The sequence below is a fragment of the Molothrus aeneus genome, chromosome 1 (assembly GCF_037042795.1).
Source record: "Molothrus aeneus isolate 106 chromosome 1, BPBGC_Maene_1.0, whole genome shotgun sequence".
Lineage (NCBI taxonomy): Eukaryota > Metazoa > Chordata > Aves > Passeriformes > Icteridae > Molothrus > Molothrus aeneus.
In genome coordinates, this window is record NC_089646.1 from 60,592,659 (window position 1) to 60,610,764 (window position 18,106).

The following is an 18,106-nucleotide window of genomic DNA, read 5'->3' on the forward strand; positions in this document are numbered from 1 at the left end:
GACTTCTCAAATAAGGTCTTCTAGTCTGAAACTCCTGGTAAAGCACCTTCCCACTGGAAGTGAGATCAAGGAACATCACAAGAAGAACATAATATTGTCCAGATAGATGTATTTTTTTTGCTTGTCCAGTTGAGGCATATATTTTACCCTTAAAACTATTATGAAGCTATTATTCATTCATCTAGACACGAGAAACGAGTGTCCAGATGTGTCCACATTCTATTGAAACCCAAATGATATAGATAAACTTTAGCTGATGCCCTGAGTTAAACTTGGGTGTGCAGGCAAGCCTTCAATCTATCAGAGACTTACTGTGAGAGACTAAGAGGCACGATGATGACTTTGAAAACTCTGGTAAGGTGATACTGTGCTGAGAATTATTGATCCACCTCACAGCTGTATATGAGCTTCTTTCTGACAAGGGTGTTATTGATGGTCTGTTCTAATCACCAGTGACTTGAAGGTAGGTGGTTGGTTCTCCCCTGTCTTTTATATTAGCCCAGAGGGCTAGCCTGAAGATTTATATTAAGTATTAGTTAATAATTACTTACTTTTTCTGTTATTTTGAAGGATAACAAGTTTTAAAACCTTCATGTGTGGAAAAAAAGTGTGGGATATTGGTATTATGTAAGTTAGATGATCCTGTAAGTAATCAAACCTGTTTTCTTTCCACAGCTATTTGGACATTGGAGAAACAAAGAAAAAACCTGCTGAAGTCAATAATGAGGTAGGATTGCTGAAATATTGAAGAAATAAACCTGCAGTATATGTTAATGACATGCCTGCATTTAAGCCTGATTTTTTAAATATACATTTATTTTATTTAATTTTATAATAATACAGTTATTATACTAATGTTATGGTTATTATTACTAATATTAATTATACAGTTATTACTAATAATAATGTTATTATATACGTGTAGTACCATTCTGCACATATTTCTTCAGTAATTATTATTCTGGTTACTCTGATCAAGTGTCCTAGGTAGATAAGGAAGTGAGTTTTTTGATATATTTTTGATGATATATTGACTGTCTTTTGCTCAGCTTTCTAAATTGCCTCATCCAGTTGAAAAGTCAGTAAGAAAAAAGATCTCCCATTGTCTTCCTTGAATCTGGTCATAAACCTAAGGGAGATTTGTACTTGCAGAAAAAAATGGTAAGAATGAAAATTTTGGGAGTTTTGGACCAGCAAATTTTCTTCAAAACTTGGTATTTCCTCTGAAGAAGAGACATTTTTGTTTAAAAAATGCCAGTGTAAACTTTTAACTAGTTCTAGTCCATAATTTGCCAAGCTTGGTTGTTTCTCTTCATCAGTGCTTATGCTGTAGTTGGAGGAGATAACTGCAAGCTTCAAAAAGCATCATGAGGATTTGTGTGAGATGTGTGGCTCTGCATTATTTTTACTGTTTTATCATGTATAGGAGGTAGCAGTGACTCCCAACAAATATTTGCCTCACAAGAAGCATCGGCTCACTTGTTTGTCAATTTTTTTTGCCTTGTGTTCTTGGGCCACATTTTCAACAATTCAGTGGTTTGTATAGCAGGTATCTTCAGACAATAGGACACTAGAAGATCCTCAAAATTGCCCTAATGACCTTTAGTGTGATGCTCAGATACTTCTTATTCAGAAGCTATGTAATACAACAATTTTTTAATTTAACATAACTTGTCACCTGTATTTTTTTTGAATGGGCTCACTGAACAGGAAGATCAAATTCAAGTTGAAGATTTGATATGCTGCTACTACAGCTACCCTGTAAATTTATTCTTAGTTGGATACTTATCAGTACAACTACAGCCTAGCTTTTTAAAGGCTGTTTTAAGGCTGATTATTTTGCTGCAAATCCTTAGAAGATTTTTGATATAACAGAAAGTCCGTGCAGTTGTAGAAGTAGTTGTAGAAGTTGTGAGTTTTTTTACTTACAGTTGCATGTTTGATAAAAGAGGCTTTTATTATTTTGTCTGGAATCGGTGCTCATTGTATATTATCTCAACACTTTCAGCCATGTCTTGGGGCTTTGAAGTAATTCAGTATAAAACCCTCCATTATCTCAGCTTTCTTCTTCATATTTGACTTATGTTTGCAATCTCCACTGTCTCTCTGTGGAGAGCTTAAATCCCTGTGCTGAACTTAACTTAAACATGATTGATTTATTTGGGGAGAGGAGTCATAAAAATGAGATGAAACATATTGGTAGTCTACAGATTTTTATCTGGGCTTATGAATAACACAGTTGTCTTTATGTCCTAATGATTTAATCTTGGGAGTGAACTTTCAGGGGGCTAGTAACAGAAGTTTAAATGCCTAAATTAGTTTTTAAAATGATATGAGGCAGCAAGTCCCAAGTTACTTTTTTTTTCAGATGTTCACTTAGAAATCAAAACCCTAGATTTGTTGTAGGACCAAGAGAGGCAGCATTATTCCTATCATGCTTAAGTATAAGGGTATAAAATCTGATTCCTTCAAGCACATGTAATTTGGCATTTTGTCCATTAAAACATCTACAAATATCTGATTCTGGTTAGTGTTCAGGGAGTCAAAATGAAGAAAACTTTATGCAGCAGCTGTACACTGTGTATTTGTATGCAGCTGTGTGTTTTCTTTTGTGTTAGTTAAACTGCCAAATTCTTGACATCTGCTTTTGGGAGCACTTTAATGTTGTTCTTGCAAGGCAACATCTCCATTACTTTAAATTTGCAAACTAGAAAATGTGTGTCAAACTAGAATTAAGCAAGAAAAAATTTATGTTCAAGATATGGTGTAAATCCTCTGGCAGAGCCATCATGCTGTAATACAACATCTCAAAATTTTAATGATTGTGTTACTGGTAGGCAAAATAGTAAAAATATTTCATCCTGACCCAAGCTAAAGCTTTGTTGCAAACTCTTTCTCAGGTGTGTTTCCATCCATCACTTCTTTGGGCAGCTGAGCTTCTTGTTTTTCAAGAGAGATCCCTTTTGTACCAAAGCTGATGTGCAAGTCCAAATGCACGTTAAATGATGTGCTTGAGGAATCGAACAATTGATCTCTTGAGAAAATACAGACCAACAGAGTTACCAGTTGTTTATTATAAGCTTAATTGTTTTTAAAAGGTACCGAATGTTATTTTCCAAATATATGGGGAAAGTCTGAACATTTGTAATTCTCTAGGCACTGTTTGTTCTAAATGGTCTCTCCCTCTGCACTCAAAAAGATGAATTTTACTTGCCATTGGTGCTGGGCAAGCTGAAGAAGAATCAACTGAGCTTTCATATTTGCAAATCCTGTAGGCAGCTATTTATCTCTTTGCTTCATAAAAATATGTTCAGCTGGAGCCTCCTTTCTTCTTTGACTTCCTATGATCAACTACTCTTTGAACACACTGCAGTAGATGAACTTTGCTCTGTAGTACTGTAACAGCAAAGAATTACAGGTACCCAAGAAAAGCAGAAGTATTTTGATATTGAAGAACCAGTCTCTCGCAGCTGAGAGAAAAAAGGAAGGTTATACTGTCTGCATGAAGCAGTATCTGTTATCAGAAGGCCATAGAAGGCCTGCATTAAGCTACTCTACTGTTGATACACTCGCCCTTGGTTGATCTTAGGTAGTAAGAACATTGCATTTTTTTGTCTGCACTTCACTTTTTCTCCTGGACTGCTAGGACGAGGTCACAACTTGTCACATTTTCAACTGACACAACTATGTCACATTTTCCCAGTTTTCCAAATTACTTTTTCAGTGTTTTACCTTATTTTATTGTTTTGTAACTCCTTTTTGATTGCACTTCTTGTTTTATAATTTGGTTTAGGTGTGGTCGCATTTATAGGAGTACTTGTTGAATGGAATAATCAATGTTTTTACGAACGATTCTTCAGAGGATTAGTAAAGATTCCTCAAAGCTATCCTACATGTATGACCTGCATATTTGTATCTGTATACAACTCCAGAACATCTCTCCCAGTGAAAACACTTATTAATCACAAGGATTTGAGTGAATGTCTAAACATTTTTATAATTTTAAATTTCTTCTTCTGATCTAGTGCCTACCAGTTCTCACATTGGTAACATTCTGGAAGACACAGACATGGGCTAGGACATGGAGTAGAGTTCTTTTGCTTTCTAGGGAGCTTCACAGAACAGGTTTGTGCCTGTAATGAAGTGTGACTGCAGAGTGAAAATGTGACTGGCAGAATGTCTTCTACCAGTGGTCTCCAGGTACAGCCCATCACTCAGCAGCTGCTGGGGGGTCTTGTGGACCAGGCATAGCTGATTGGCAAATCTCAGTGTAGGCCAGTTGGCCACTGTGTTCTTGGTGAGGTCCTGGGACAGGTCCTGGTCCCTGTTGTCCAGTGCTGACAGAAGAGGCAAGCACCATGACAGGGGAGTGTGAGGTAGAAAATACAATGGTTGAGACTTGGTAGGTATGAACTTAGCACTAAAATTTTACCCAAAAGCATTTAAGATGATGCTATAAAATTATTTTGAAGACTTGCAAATCCTGTGTTTCTCTCTGTTCCTCCATATTTCAAAATTAAATTATTCTAGTATCATTTATGGCAATCATTTTTCCTCATCCTTTTTTGCTTGACAAAGTCACCACTCGTCTTTCAGCAGTAGTATGATTGCACTTATCTGTAAAAATTACATTTTGGAAGTCTATGTTGTCTTGGTTTCACGAATTATTTTGGTATATTCATGATGGATATATCTTGTATCTAACTTGATGTGAGTCATTAATTTTCAAGTACCTTCTCATGAAAAATCACAGTAGTTATAATTATTGTTTATTCCAAAACTACTCTTTATCATGTTTGACAACATACATGTTTAATCATAAGGAAAATCTTGTCATTTTTCAATTATTGGGCTCTTGATTCTAACATCTTTAACATCTAACTGTCAGCTAGAAATGGCTCATGGATATTTTCTCTGTACAAAAGATAGTTTTGTAAAAGGGACTAAATCGATACTAGAAATTATCCCAGGCTGTGCAAATTACAGCTTTTTGATGTCAAAACAATGTAACTACATAAGATATTCTTTCCTAAGGATTAAAAAAGCTCAAACATTATTTGTGCTACCCAAAATTGCTAAACACAAAATACTGTTTGGCTGGTAACAAGTCGTGTATAAAGGTCCACTTCATATTCCTTTGCCCGAATGCAAAACTATAGGTTATGGGTTGGATATTAGGCAAAAGATTTTTATGGAAAGAGTGATTAAGTTCTGCAATGGTCTGCCCAGGCAAATGGTGGAGTCACCATCCCTGGATGTGTTTATAAAAAGACTGCATGTGGCATTTGGTGCCATGGATTAGTTGAGGTGTTGGGGCATGGGTTGGACTTGATGATCTTGAAGGTCTCTTCCAACCTAGTGATTCTGTGAATTCTGTAAACCCTCTTGCTACTCCATATTTGACCCATTTGATTTCTTCTACTGCTGGTATCACAGACTGGGCAAGAATTTTTTTATTTTCTCATGCTAAATTAATTAGTAATTCTGCTGTAAGCATATTTTAAAGAATAAGACTATTAAAATGTGAAATTTAAAAAAATGTGATATATATCTTTAATTTCCTGGGCAACATCTTTAATAGTTAAATATGATATGCCATTGTTTGGTATTTAGTATCCTGGTAACATAATTAGCACAACAAGACATACAAAACAAATACCCTTCCTGAGTGTTCACAGCCTAATACCAGGAGGAATTATTAGAAGAAGACATCCAGTTAGAAGATGTGCCTTTTTTTTTCCTTATTTGAACTATAGATGTATAAAACTTCTCTTTATATACTTCTGTATTACCTGAACTGTGCAGTTTCAAGTATTTTGACTAGCAGCTTGCTTACAAATGGATTTATTGAATTTTTGAGTAGCAGAAAGACTTTGGTTCATGCTACTGGAGAATTCCATGGTCTGTATTGAGTTTGATCTGAAACTTGAAAGTTATTCTCATCCTTGATTAAGACCTGCCTTGTTCAGTAGAGTAGCCAGTCTTCCTGGCCTGTAAGGAGGCCAGGAGCAAGTGAAGAGGTGGCAATACTGAAGCTTTTAATGAGGCATGTATTAGTCTCATTAATAATTTGTTGCTGTATATTAAATTGAGTTACTTGAAACATTAACAGCTTTCACCTTTGATTAAAAATGGTGAAGAAAAAACAAAGATTTCTCGGGGAGGTTTTGTTCTGTTCTTCAGCTGTTTGACTGTTCCTAGCTTCAGGTCCTTCTGATGAGCCATAAAGGCCAGAGACTTCCTTTTGATTTAATTAGTGTAAGGAATTTGGGGAAAAGACACAAAATGTGAGAGGCCAGACTAGCCAGAATCATCACTATCATGTCAGTGTCACAAATTAATATCAGGATCTATTTTGCTGGAATAAACTCTGTTATTGATGCCATCATTGTGTGTGTGTTGTAAGCAGTGTGAGTACAGCATCATGCAACTTAGAGAAGAAATGGGAGCTATTCTTGGGATTCAGAGGGACCACAGATGTGATCTATTTTGAAGCATTGCACAGGCTGTGTTCTGGGCAGATAAGGCCATGCCATTGTTTGACTTATCCCCGCTGAATATTTGGCTGCTGGTCCAATGTCCCAAAGTGGTGGCAGATCCAGACTGAATTTTTTTTTTCCCCAGGGCTTAAATAGCTGAGGTGAGATGTACAGAGAATATAAACTCCATTTCATTTACTGTGCTTGAAAAGGAGGGCAATTTTCCTCGGAGGTGAATGGGTTGGCTTTAAACACTCTGGGAATTTTGTAGGAGCTTTGCAGTCTAGAAGGCTCCCTTAGTCACTACACAACTGTCTGCTGTGGAATAGTTCATTTCCAGCTCATCCATGTTTTATGTGTGCTTGCTGAGAAGTTTGTGTGCAGCTGTGGTCTTGTGGCCTATTGCTCAATTGATAGCAGTTTGAGCATTGCTTTATATCCACACCAGTAGAAAGGTTTGTAGTTTCTGGCTCAAGGCTGGTTTGTACTATCCAGAGCACCATCTAGCAGTGCAAAGCAGCCAGGGAAGTGTGGATTATCCAGGTTAGCTACTGCATAGGATGACTGAAATGGTTTTGTACTAGCCAAACTCCTCAGGGAGTTTGACTCTGAAACTTGAGTCAATGTGTAAAAAATGTCCATTAAAAAAAAGTCATGTTTCTATGAAAAGATAACATGTTTCCTGTGTTGTAATAGCTTTAGAAAACTTATTGTTCTAGCTTGGTTTTGATCACTGAACCTTGAACATTCCTTTCTTTTACATCACAGGGTGGTGATGGTGTGTGTCAGTGGGGTTTTGTTTCTTTTGACCCCAGTTCTACCTCAGGGAGATGTAAATATTTGTTCTCAATTTTCCTGGGCACATTGATTAACAAACAGGCCATTGTAACAAACTGGCAGGGCCATGGCTCATTGCATGAGCTGATAAATTTGGAATGTGACACTGTGTTGAAATACTTAAAGCTTTGAAAGGTTAGTTATAAAATGACGTGAGTAATGACTGAGATGTTCATAGCACCCAGGACTACATTGGTAGCAATAAGAAAGGCCAGCTTTTAAGCCTGCACAAATCAAAGGAGCACAGAGCATCTGGTTTAGACACATTACATTTTTTGACTCTTGCTTTGTTACTGTCCAGTGTGGCTTTGTAAATACATGTTATCCTGCAAATCATGCGGCTGTTTAATTGCCCCCTTTGCTGGGGGGACATTTCTGGTAAGGAAAGGAAATAAATCAGTTAGTGATACCATTTCTTAGCTATGAGTAACTGGTGTATGTATTCATGGCAGCACTGTGAAAGTGCTGCCAGATGCCTGTATTTAGCATATATCTAATTAATTACCACTGAAAGGAAAAGTAAAAATAAGAACAGCACATTTCTATTTCTAGTTCTATGAACCTATCCTCAAGTGCATAAAAATCACCTTTTTAGAAACTGAGTATGTAGACTGGTGTGTTCAGAGGCCAGTTAAAATACTAATTCATTAACTGCATGCTTTTCTTATATACAAGGGTTGACTCTGTGAAGTGTCATGTGCCTCTTGCAAGTCCCAAGTAGCCAAGAGGAGATTGGGTAGTTTTCAGAGTTTTCAGAGTCTGTCCCACTTTCCAGTCTACATTTTTATAATAAAGTGTTGAGAGGTATAGTGCAGCATTCATAGAAGCAAAAACTCTACGCATGGGGATCAGCAAATAGGTTCACACCAACCAAAACAAATAAACTTAATTTTGATACATCTTCATGTTAGAGATTATTGTTTATTATCTTTTACTGGTTAGCATGTGTCTGAAGAAAGAAGTGAAAACCATTAATTTTTATCTATATACTTCAAAATATATGTGCCAATATGCTCAGAGTCCTTACATGAATAGCCATTCTCAATGATGATTTCCATTTAATGCCATATGTGTGACATTCTTTCCCAATGTCACACTTCTTGGAGTTAGAAAGATAGCATAAGCAAACCTATTCATAGTGTTCTAAAAAGGAGTGACATAGTTTTAGTTATTTAATGAGTTTGACTCTGCATCTTTTGTCATTGTGTATAAAAACGCCTGTAAAAAAAAAGTAATGTTATCTATGAAACAGATCTTTCCTGTGCTGTAATGGCTTTAGAAAACTTACTGTTGTAATTTGTTTTCATGTAGTGAGCTGAACATAAACATAAAAGAATTTTTAAAACGAAAATTGTATTAAAGTGTGTATATATTTATGCATACGCACATATTATATTCAAATATACTTGTGGATATGCACAGGCTAATTCAAAATGGTTTTCCTATAAAAATATGACAGTATGCCTGAGGTAATGGTTTGGCTGCTGATCATTTAGCTTTGTTTTTGGTTTTTTTTCCAACAGTCAGCACTGGAAGATGTAAGTACCAAAAGTAGATTGAGCAATGTGTTGTATGTGTTTCTTAAGTATTGTGTTTGTATTTGTTAAATTTTGTAAATATTTAGAAAATAGCTATGTTTAGCATATAAGTGAAAAATATATAGGATGTTGTTTAAAACAAACAGCTGTGAGGGCATGGATTTTATTATCTTGCTTCAGTTGGATGCTGATGTGCTGTGTGTTTGCATTTACAAAAGGCTGTTAGGAGACACTCAGAGCTAATCACAAATTCAACCCCAGGGTGTTATGACCAAAGAGGAAAGCTGAACTCCCAAGAGACTTTGTAAAAAGTGTTCTGAGATTCAAGTGTTTACAGAGTTCTCAAACACTGCACAGTGATTCCCATTACCAGAGCCTAACCTGTGCTGAGTTTAGCTGTTTTGTTTTTCCCAGACTTTGCAAGGTGCTTTGCAAAGTCATTTTACAGATGGTAACTCCTCTCTTAAGTAAGGAAAATCCATTCTGCTGTAAGAGGCTCTGTGTGAAATACCTTCTGTTTAAAGAAGAGAAAAATAAAAATTATAGTGGTTTTCAGTGTCTGTGATCCTATGGTGTATTTCCAACTGTGTAACTCTTGTTGCCTTGCAAATTATCATTGGATTGATTGCTTCCAGCTTACATAGAGTTTTCTCTGAGTTCCTCCTTCCTCCCATGGACACTTTGTGCTGCTGTGTGTTGTCATGTAATACCTCAGATAAGTATCTCATCACAAATTATGAATTGTTGGCAATGTTTGTCAGTAGGAAATGGAAGCTGCCCTTAAATGAGTCTTTTCAAACAAACTGAAAATGTACAAAATTTAAAGATAAAATCATAATGGGGTCAGACCACTGATTAATGCAAATCTGCTTGCAGTTGCTGACGTAAATAGGAAAATGCTGATGTACATAATCAGAGAATGTGGCTGTTGAAATGAAAAGAAAATAAAGGGGTTAGGGGGCTAGTGATGCTGGTCTCTTAATGTAAGCACAAACTTTCACCCAGGACCACTTTGTTGTTAATATGTAACACTGCAGTGCCAGAGGGGTCAGGATATTCCAGACACTGCAACAATGTGGTGCCTCCTACAAACATAATAGGAGCAGAACTATGTATTCTTTAATTAACCCCTGGACCCAGGTCTTCCACTGGCATGGTTTCGTGGAACTCCATATACCTCAAAGGAAATAAATTGATTTACTGTGGCTGAGCACTTGGTCTTTTATTAATGTATACTTCTGCGTTTTGAAGTTGGGTGCTGTGCTTTTCATGACCATAAATAGTTTAACATTGATCAGACAGAAGTTATCCTAAACTCTACAAACAGAACAGTAAGATTAATGAAAAGAAACGTGTATAGTATAGGAACTAGTGGGTTTTTTCTTACCTTTTTTTTTTCCTTTCTTAATCACAGTGCAGTGTGATCTTTATAAAATATGACTTCAGAGCATACTTCCTTGCACTGATTTTTGTAGTTTCACTTTATCACATGTATTATTGCACTTAAATATTATCTTCATTTTTTTTTTAATACAGAAAAAATGTGAGAGGCAAGACCAGCCTGATTTAAACAGGCTTAGGTAAACAATGCAAGTTTATATTTTGTTCCAGTTTAGGCCATGCTTAGGTAGAGCAGTCTTGGCCCAAGCTGGTCCCATGTTATAATCCCCTGCAGTTTGTTTGTTTAATAACAAGCCTAAACTTGTAAGGGGCAGAAGGCTGCCAGAAATACTAATGATCTTCAGAGAGCAACATAAAAGACAAACTTCCAAGTTGATGCTTCAGTATCTACTAGGGGCAAAAATACAATACTTCAAACAATAAATGGGCTCGAAACATCTGTCAGATTATTGTTTTCTCCAGGGTCTGGTGAGTGGGCTCTGTGCAATCACATGATGGCCTTCTGAGGAGCCTACACCAAAATTAATGGTTTCATCAGCCTGCAGGAGCAACCAAGTGATAGGACACACCTAGGGCTATCCTAAAGAGCTTCTTTATGCTTAGTGAATGCTTTCTAACTATTCCAGTGAAGTGTGGAGCATTGGAACCTGAGTGTTGCAGACTGCATCAGAGAACTTAATTTGATGGGCTGTTTGGAGAGATTGCGGGAGAGCTTGAGCAGCATAAGTGAGCATCAGAAATGGATGTGGAATCAACTTTTAGAAAAAGTGATTATAATTTTACTATTTATGTATTGGATATTTTATAGGGGATTATCCTGGCAACCTACCAGCTACAAAGAAAGGTGTAAGAGCATCCAAGGTTCAGTAACTCCCATTTTGTGTTTGGAGTCTAAACATTAGGACCTGACAATATGGAAATAAATCAGTATTGTCTTAGCCTCCAGTAGCATAACCTTTAGAAAGTTACTTTTTTCCCCGTGTATTCTGAAGCTCTTTATTAGATTGCTTACACTGAGAAAATAACCCTTTAATGGCTGACAGCAACAACAGAAATGTTTTCAGATGTTGCAGTTTATTTTCGTTTTTTTCCAATAAATATTCATTTCAAATTTTGGTGACATAAATGACCAGTTATGCTCTGAAGAATATGCTTCTAATGTTTCTGCAAGAATGGCTGAGCTCCTAAGTTACTTTGCAGTTCTCAAGAAATGTCTTTGCCTCCCCTAATGAGGTATATGATAGCAACCTCTTACTCTCTTTCCAGGCCTGTAGTAGTAGGTGTGAATCTTTCACCTGATTCAGATCATACTGGAATTGACAGCAAGACTGTGAACTGCAATTACCTTAGGCATTAGTGTATGTACCGTCTAGTACAAAATTTCTCTTTGTATGAGGCCAAAACAAACATGCATCTACAAAATAGATCTGAGTAAATGTAAATGGCTTGTGAATTGCTTGCTTAAAGGGAAGGTCCCCAGCCATGCCAGAAGTCTGCTTATCTTCCTTGCTGTGTCTTCTCTTGTAGATGTTTCTGGCCAAAATATCTCTTTGCACTGACCTTCAAATCACCATGCCCTTCTGGGGCTGATTGCTCCTGTTTAGTCTTTTTAGTCTATGGAGCTGTGCAAAGGTTGATTCGGCCTTTCTCCATCCATAACCACTATGGGCTTTTTTATGTCCTCTGACTCTCTCAAAACACAAATGTTTGACAGGGCTACACAGCTCACAAGGGCCTTTGAAAAACACAACAAGTTGAAGTCAGTTGAATTCAGAATAAATATGCTTCTTTTTCAGCTGACATTGAAGACAGATTTTCTTCAACAGATTTACCTGTTGCTGTATTTTACTTGAAATGATTGTTCACTAAGGAGTGCCATTATTGCTTTTGTTTTGTTGGTTCTCTTTCTCCTAAGTTTGCTGTCTCACCTCCAGAATTTATTGTGCTTGGTGCAGTATTTGCTGTGTGACTTTCTTTGTGGGAAATCAGATTTCATTATTTTAATAAAATTTTTAGCCCATTGGGAATATCTACTAGGTTGAGCACCTTTCTTTTCAGTGTATGCCCAAGAAAGAACTGGAAAGCATTCTAGTCATTACTAAATGAGTTTGTGTGAAAATCCAAGCAAACACTAAAAGCCCTGGAGTTCAGACCATTTCCCACAAATTAAATGAGAAACACTAGTTAAGTTAGCACAGAGTGTGATAAAACTGCAACATACTGTGTCATTAGACTGCTTTACATGGTGACTGGAAAATTGCCAGTTTAAATAAACTTTTTACATCTATTTGAAAGCATGTCTCTCTGCACACCATCTATTTTATCCTTTAAGCTTCTATGGTATTTTTTTTTTAGAAATGTAGTGAACTTGTAAATGCATGTACTATAACTTTTGAATGTTTGTTTGGATTTAACACCTTATTTTGATTTGCTGATGATGAAGAATTAAAAAGAAATCTTCCTAATGATTTTGGAGTTTGGCTTTATCCTTTTCCTTTTTTTAACTTTCTGTTCAGAATAACAACATTAATGTTGATCTCAATGCAGTGTCCCTTCAAAAGAGTATAAGGCATAATTCTGGGAATTAAGTAGCCTATCTATTATTCCGAAGGCTAAAACCTGCAGTTCACCTCACTTTTGAGTCATTGCTCTAAAATGAGCAAAGTATTCAGGAATCTTTATAAATTACTGATGGATTTGTATTAAAGGCCTGTACAAGACCAAAAGTAGTTGTTATAATAGCAGAGGGACCTAGCAATGTCATTTAATGTTAAAAAGAGGAGATAGTTAAATTGCCTGCACCATGGTTATGAGCAATAAAGACTAAGACAGCAAGAATAGCATTTGGGAGTATTTCTTTGGATCTGTAGAAAACCAGAGATGTCCATACAATTCTGTCTCCTCAGTGCAAACCATGTGTTATGCCATGGTGCACTGTGGTGTGCTGTGGCTGTTACTCGCACACACATAAACCTGCAGCAGTAATTATGTGTGCTATGTACAAGGTGAAGCTGGAATGGAATAAAATGCATTCTTTAAAGACATGCTGTCCCACTTGCTGATGGTGGTCAGGGTAAACTTTTTCTGACTATAAAGACTGTGTAACTTCTAATTCTTCTTTTATTCCTGCAGGTCAAGCCAGTTACTCACAGTAGGATCACTGTGTCAGCACGGTTTCGAAAGCCTCTCCAGGAGCCCTACACTATTTTGTAAGTAGAATTTTCACTTAGTGGGTTGCCATTTCAGGGGTGGTGGTGGTACTATGTTCACTTCAGGTGAGCTTTGTTTAAAATGCTCCTCCAAGTTATTTTACTTTGCTTTGTTTCAGCCTGATTGCTAATGGAGACCTTATTAGCCCTGCAGTGCGCCTCCTCATTCCCAGGAAAACACTGAATCACTGGGACCATATTCTTGAAATGGTGACAGGAAAGGTTACCCTCAGAAGTGGAGCTGTTCACAGGTATAAGGAAGCCAAATATTTGCAAGATACATTTTATATGCCTAGATATGTTTCTAAAACTCCATAGGTAGATATAATGGGTCATTCCTATTTTATGGGAAGTTTCACTGTAAGAAAATTAAAATACATCAGAAGGCCACAAGGTGGAAATACGTTGACTCTAAGAAACCTTCACATTTCATTTCTACTGCTATTTAAAAAAAGAATAACCGCAATGTGCTTGAACTGTTATTTTAAAATTAATATTTATTAATTTATTTAATTAGCAGGCCTGTAATAATACAAAATAATGCAATACGTTTAGGACTAATAAATAAGTTATGTGTCATAATGAAATAAATGAGCATGGTAAAGTTGGTGAAGATGTTTGGAATGTGAGGTACTGATGTGTGTTACTTTTTAATTTTGATAGTTCTTTAAATTCATTGGGGCAGACAATTTCAAGGAGAATATTATAGATTCTCCGGGGTTTGCATACCTGGGGCAAGACGAGGATGTGCTTCATATGCAGCCCTCAGCCTCTTAATAAAAGCCACGGCCAAAGTTGTTGTTGGGGTTTGCCAGTTCCAATATCTCAGCTGGTCTGAGTTGTTGAGGTATCCGAGGAATAGGAGGTCACTTCTTGGATAGGTAGGTTTCAGTCCCTTAAGGCTTTTACAATGTAAAATAAGTTACCTAAAATGGCATTTGATAGTTTTTATAAGTTTTAGAACAAAATGATAGATGTGATGTCCGTGAGAAACATTGCAGTTTAAGTGGGCTCTCAAGGTGTGCAAGCAAATTACGGACATTCCAGTGTGGCCCCATGCAGAGCACATTACAGAAATCTCTTCATCAGGTGGGAAAGGACCTTTTGTGGAAAATCATTCTTCACAGCCTATGCAATGTCTGATGCTAAGCTTGCAAAATCTTTCTCAAAACAGTGCAGATGAGGTAGTCTTTTAGTTCTGCTTGCTTTCCTGTTTGATAAGGGTGAGAGAAGATTAAGGTAATGCTATTGAATATTAGCTCTCATCAAGTTTTTTCTCTCAGCCCTGAACTTCTTTGCTCCTATTAGCTGGCTGCTTAGGATTTTCACTTGCTGTAAAGTAAACCTGCATGTGTTGAAGCTTTCTGGGTCTCCTCTAATGTAATTGAGAAGTGAACAAAGTGAGAAAAGACATTTACAACATACAAATTCTTTCTGCTCTCAGGCTGTTTAGCCATTTAAAAATCTTTCACATTTTAGTCTCATTACTTGGTGTCATTCTGGTGAAACTAAATGTTGTACATGAAAGCATTCAATATATAACTAAGATTCCTTTTGAGACGTTCCCTTCAGTGCTCATCTTTAATCCTTCAAAAATAAGATAATGTACATGACATTTTAAATTATTTAATTTTTTCCTCTTGCTGGTTTTCTATTAACTCAGTTTTCATTTTCTTTTCTTTAAAATATTAGAAATACATATTAAATCCATTAGTAAAGTGATCATAGTTCTCTAGTAAGTTACACATTACTTGCTGGGGTTTACTGAAACTATGTTAGCATTAGGGGAGATCTGGTAAGACCACTGACGCTGGGAAGATGCAATTTCTCATTAAAGAAGCATAAGTGGACTTACAAGAACCTGCATTATGTACAGGGCAGCTTTTTTCTTTTCCATGTTATTAAAAGACTTAAAAAGCTACCAAGTCTCACCCTGATCAGAATAGAAACGCAAGCATGAAATATGAGAGGGGAGATGATGGGAAAGCAGCTTTTCTGCTTTCCAGCTTGTTGATGGGGATGGGGTGCAGCAACCTGATGTGCATCAGCAGCTGGAAATTTGGGGATATTGTCCCAGAAATTGTGTCTTTGCTATCTCCCTTTTTCAGCCGGTATGCTTGCTTTCTTTTGGCTGTCACTTTTTAGCTTGGATTCAGGAGGGAAAGTGGAAGTCCACTGACATCTCACAAGGCAAACTTAGGTCATCCTCAGAAGAAGTGACCACAAGGACATTTTTGTTACATAATACAAACCAGAGAGAGCCCAGCTGGTCTGTGAATGGTTGTGGCAAAGTGGGTGGGTGAAAATTGTGGCTTAAAAATTCCAAAATTGTAAAAAAGTAGCTTCAGAAATTTGTGTCACAAAACTTGTTTGTGCTTGTTAAGTCCGTTTAGTTAGTTATTTGTTTGAAGATCCATTTTTAAAAAATACATTTTTGATTTCACTTTCATCTTTAGAGACTGATTATATTTGATTTTGCTATTGTAATTATAATTTTCAGGGTGAGAAATGCAATTAAAGATTGCTAGTAATCTGTAACATTTTTTTGAGTTCTATTAAACAAACAACTTGTGCACTTTAAATATAACATTAAAGCACAAGCAAAATGAAAGATCAGGTGTGACAGTGTTCACAGGGGTTCTTGGATGAGGGAAGAGACAAGAATGTTGACTCCATGTTTCAGAAGGCTTGATTTTTTATTTTATGATGTATATATTACATTATAACTATACTAAAAAGAATAGAAGGAAAGGTTTCATCTCAGAAGGCTAGCTAAGCTAAGAATAGAATGGAATGAATAACAAAGGTCTGTGTCTCAGACAGAGAGTCCAAGCTAACTGGGCTGTGGTTGGCCATTAATTGTAAACATTCAAGATGGGCCAATCAGAGACACACCTGATGCATTCCACAGCAGCAGATAACCATTGTTTACATTTTGTTGCTGAAACCTCTCAGCTTCTCAGCAGGAAAAAATCCTAAGAAAAGGATTTTCATAAAAAGATGTCTGCGACAATCAGGAACAAAAAAAACCCAATTATTTTGTATGTACCCCTTTGTATCTGCAGTCCCATACAAATATATAAACAATTTTTAAGCTGTGGTACACTGATTTGCTGGTTTTTCCCTCGTGAAAAAGTTCCCAAAGTGAAGTGCAATCTAGCAGAACACAGCGAGATTAATTCAGAAATAGGCTTCCTGCTGATTTTCTGATAGCTTGTTTTATTTTCATTGTTTGTGTGTAACTGATGTTGACTCTGTGGTAGTGAAACATAAATTGCTCTTTGAATTGCTGGCATGCCTGTGAAACGTTTGTGCTATGAAATAAATATGAGTAATACAAACGAGGTGCTCCAGAGTTAGCATACCTCTTCTCAAGGAAGCAGCAATGTGATCTAGATTTAAAATAGCTGTAATTTCACCTTTCAAAATTTTCAGTCTTTGCACTTAGAAACGTATTCCCATGTGGCAGGAGACACACAAAAAATTAGGGTACTTTTATGAGTGTAATATAAAAAAGACATGGACATGCAGGAACAAGTGCAGCAAAGGGCCACAGAGAGGAAGGGCTTGAAGATACCTATAGTGTGAGGAGAGCTGGGAGTCTGCAGCCTGAGGAAGAGAAGGCTCAGGGGGATCTTTTAAATGTGTGAATATACCTGGTGGGAATGAGTGAAGAAGACAGAGCCAGGCTCTTCTCAGTGGTGCGCAGTGATAGGACAAGAGGCAATGGGCACAAAATGAGAGAAGGAAATTTCACTTGAACAGAAGAAAAAAAACTTACAGTAATGGTCATCATATATTGGAACATGTTTTCTAGAGAGGCATTGGAGTCTCCATCCTTGCAGGTGTTCAAAACATACCTAGAGACAGTCCTGAACAACCTACTCTTGTTGCTCTTGCTCTGCAAGGCATGATTGGACTAGGTGGTCCCCAGATATCTTGTTCAACCTCAGATATTCTGTGATTCCTGGTTCAGTAAAGTACATTAGTTTCTTCTGTGTTTATTCAAGGTTATGCCACCACATGTATCAATTTTAAAAGCTCTTTTTCTATTAAACTGAAAATTTTTGCACATTATAAGTCAAGGGTGTATTCAAGGTAGCCTCCTGATATTCTTCCCCAAATGTTCATAGTATCGTTGTGTGTATTTTTTTACATCTCCTTGCATTGTGTTGAAATTTATGTCTATAAATTTGTACATAGTATAGCTCTAGTATAGCTAGAAGGCTTCTAGAAAGGCAGTTAAGATAGCCATTCAACATTCCTGCAGTTAAGACTTTAATGAAAGTTGTTATTGCTGATTTTTAAATTAAATATAAATATTGTTGAGTTTTGAGCCATGCTTTGTAGGAAAGAGCTAATTTATTATTGAATGTTCATCCTTACTCACTGTTTTGACTGTGCTAAAATAAAATCACAAACTTGACAAGGAAATAAATTCCCCCCAGCAGTCCCTGATGCATTTCTTTCTTCTCAAAAAGAAGTCATGGTGAAAATCCACCTGGTGTAATAGACACAGTCATTATTGGTATGTGCCCAAGATGCATGGCTTCTTGTTTTAATGTAGTACTGTATTTCCTGTTGTTCCCATCAGGTTCCAATCTTCTGATCTACACAATGTAACAATATAAATGAAATGTTA

General features: G+C 36.7%; 1 protein-coding gene across 1 annotated transcript in view; it reads left to right on the forward strand.

The window, feature by feature from the left end:
* DCDC2 (doublecortin domain containing 2) overlaps window positions 1-18,106 on the forward strand; it is a 54,623-nt gene that overhangs the window by 3,902 nt on the left and 32,615 nt on the right. Inside the window, exons 2-6 of the mRNA XM_066545061.1 lie at window positions 676-727; window positions 1,547-1,549; window positions 8,840-8,854; window positions 13,388-13,464; window positions 13,584-13,715. Of these exons, the coding sequence (XP_066401158.1) occupies window positions 676-727; window positions 1,547-1,549; window positions 8,840-8,854; window positions 13,388-13,464; window positions 13,584-13,715 (279 nt within the window). The remainder of the gene's footprint in view (window positions 1-675; window positions 728-1,546; window positions 1,550-8,839; window positions 8,855-13,387; window positions 13,465-13,583; window positions 13,716-18,106) is intronic.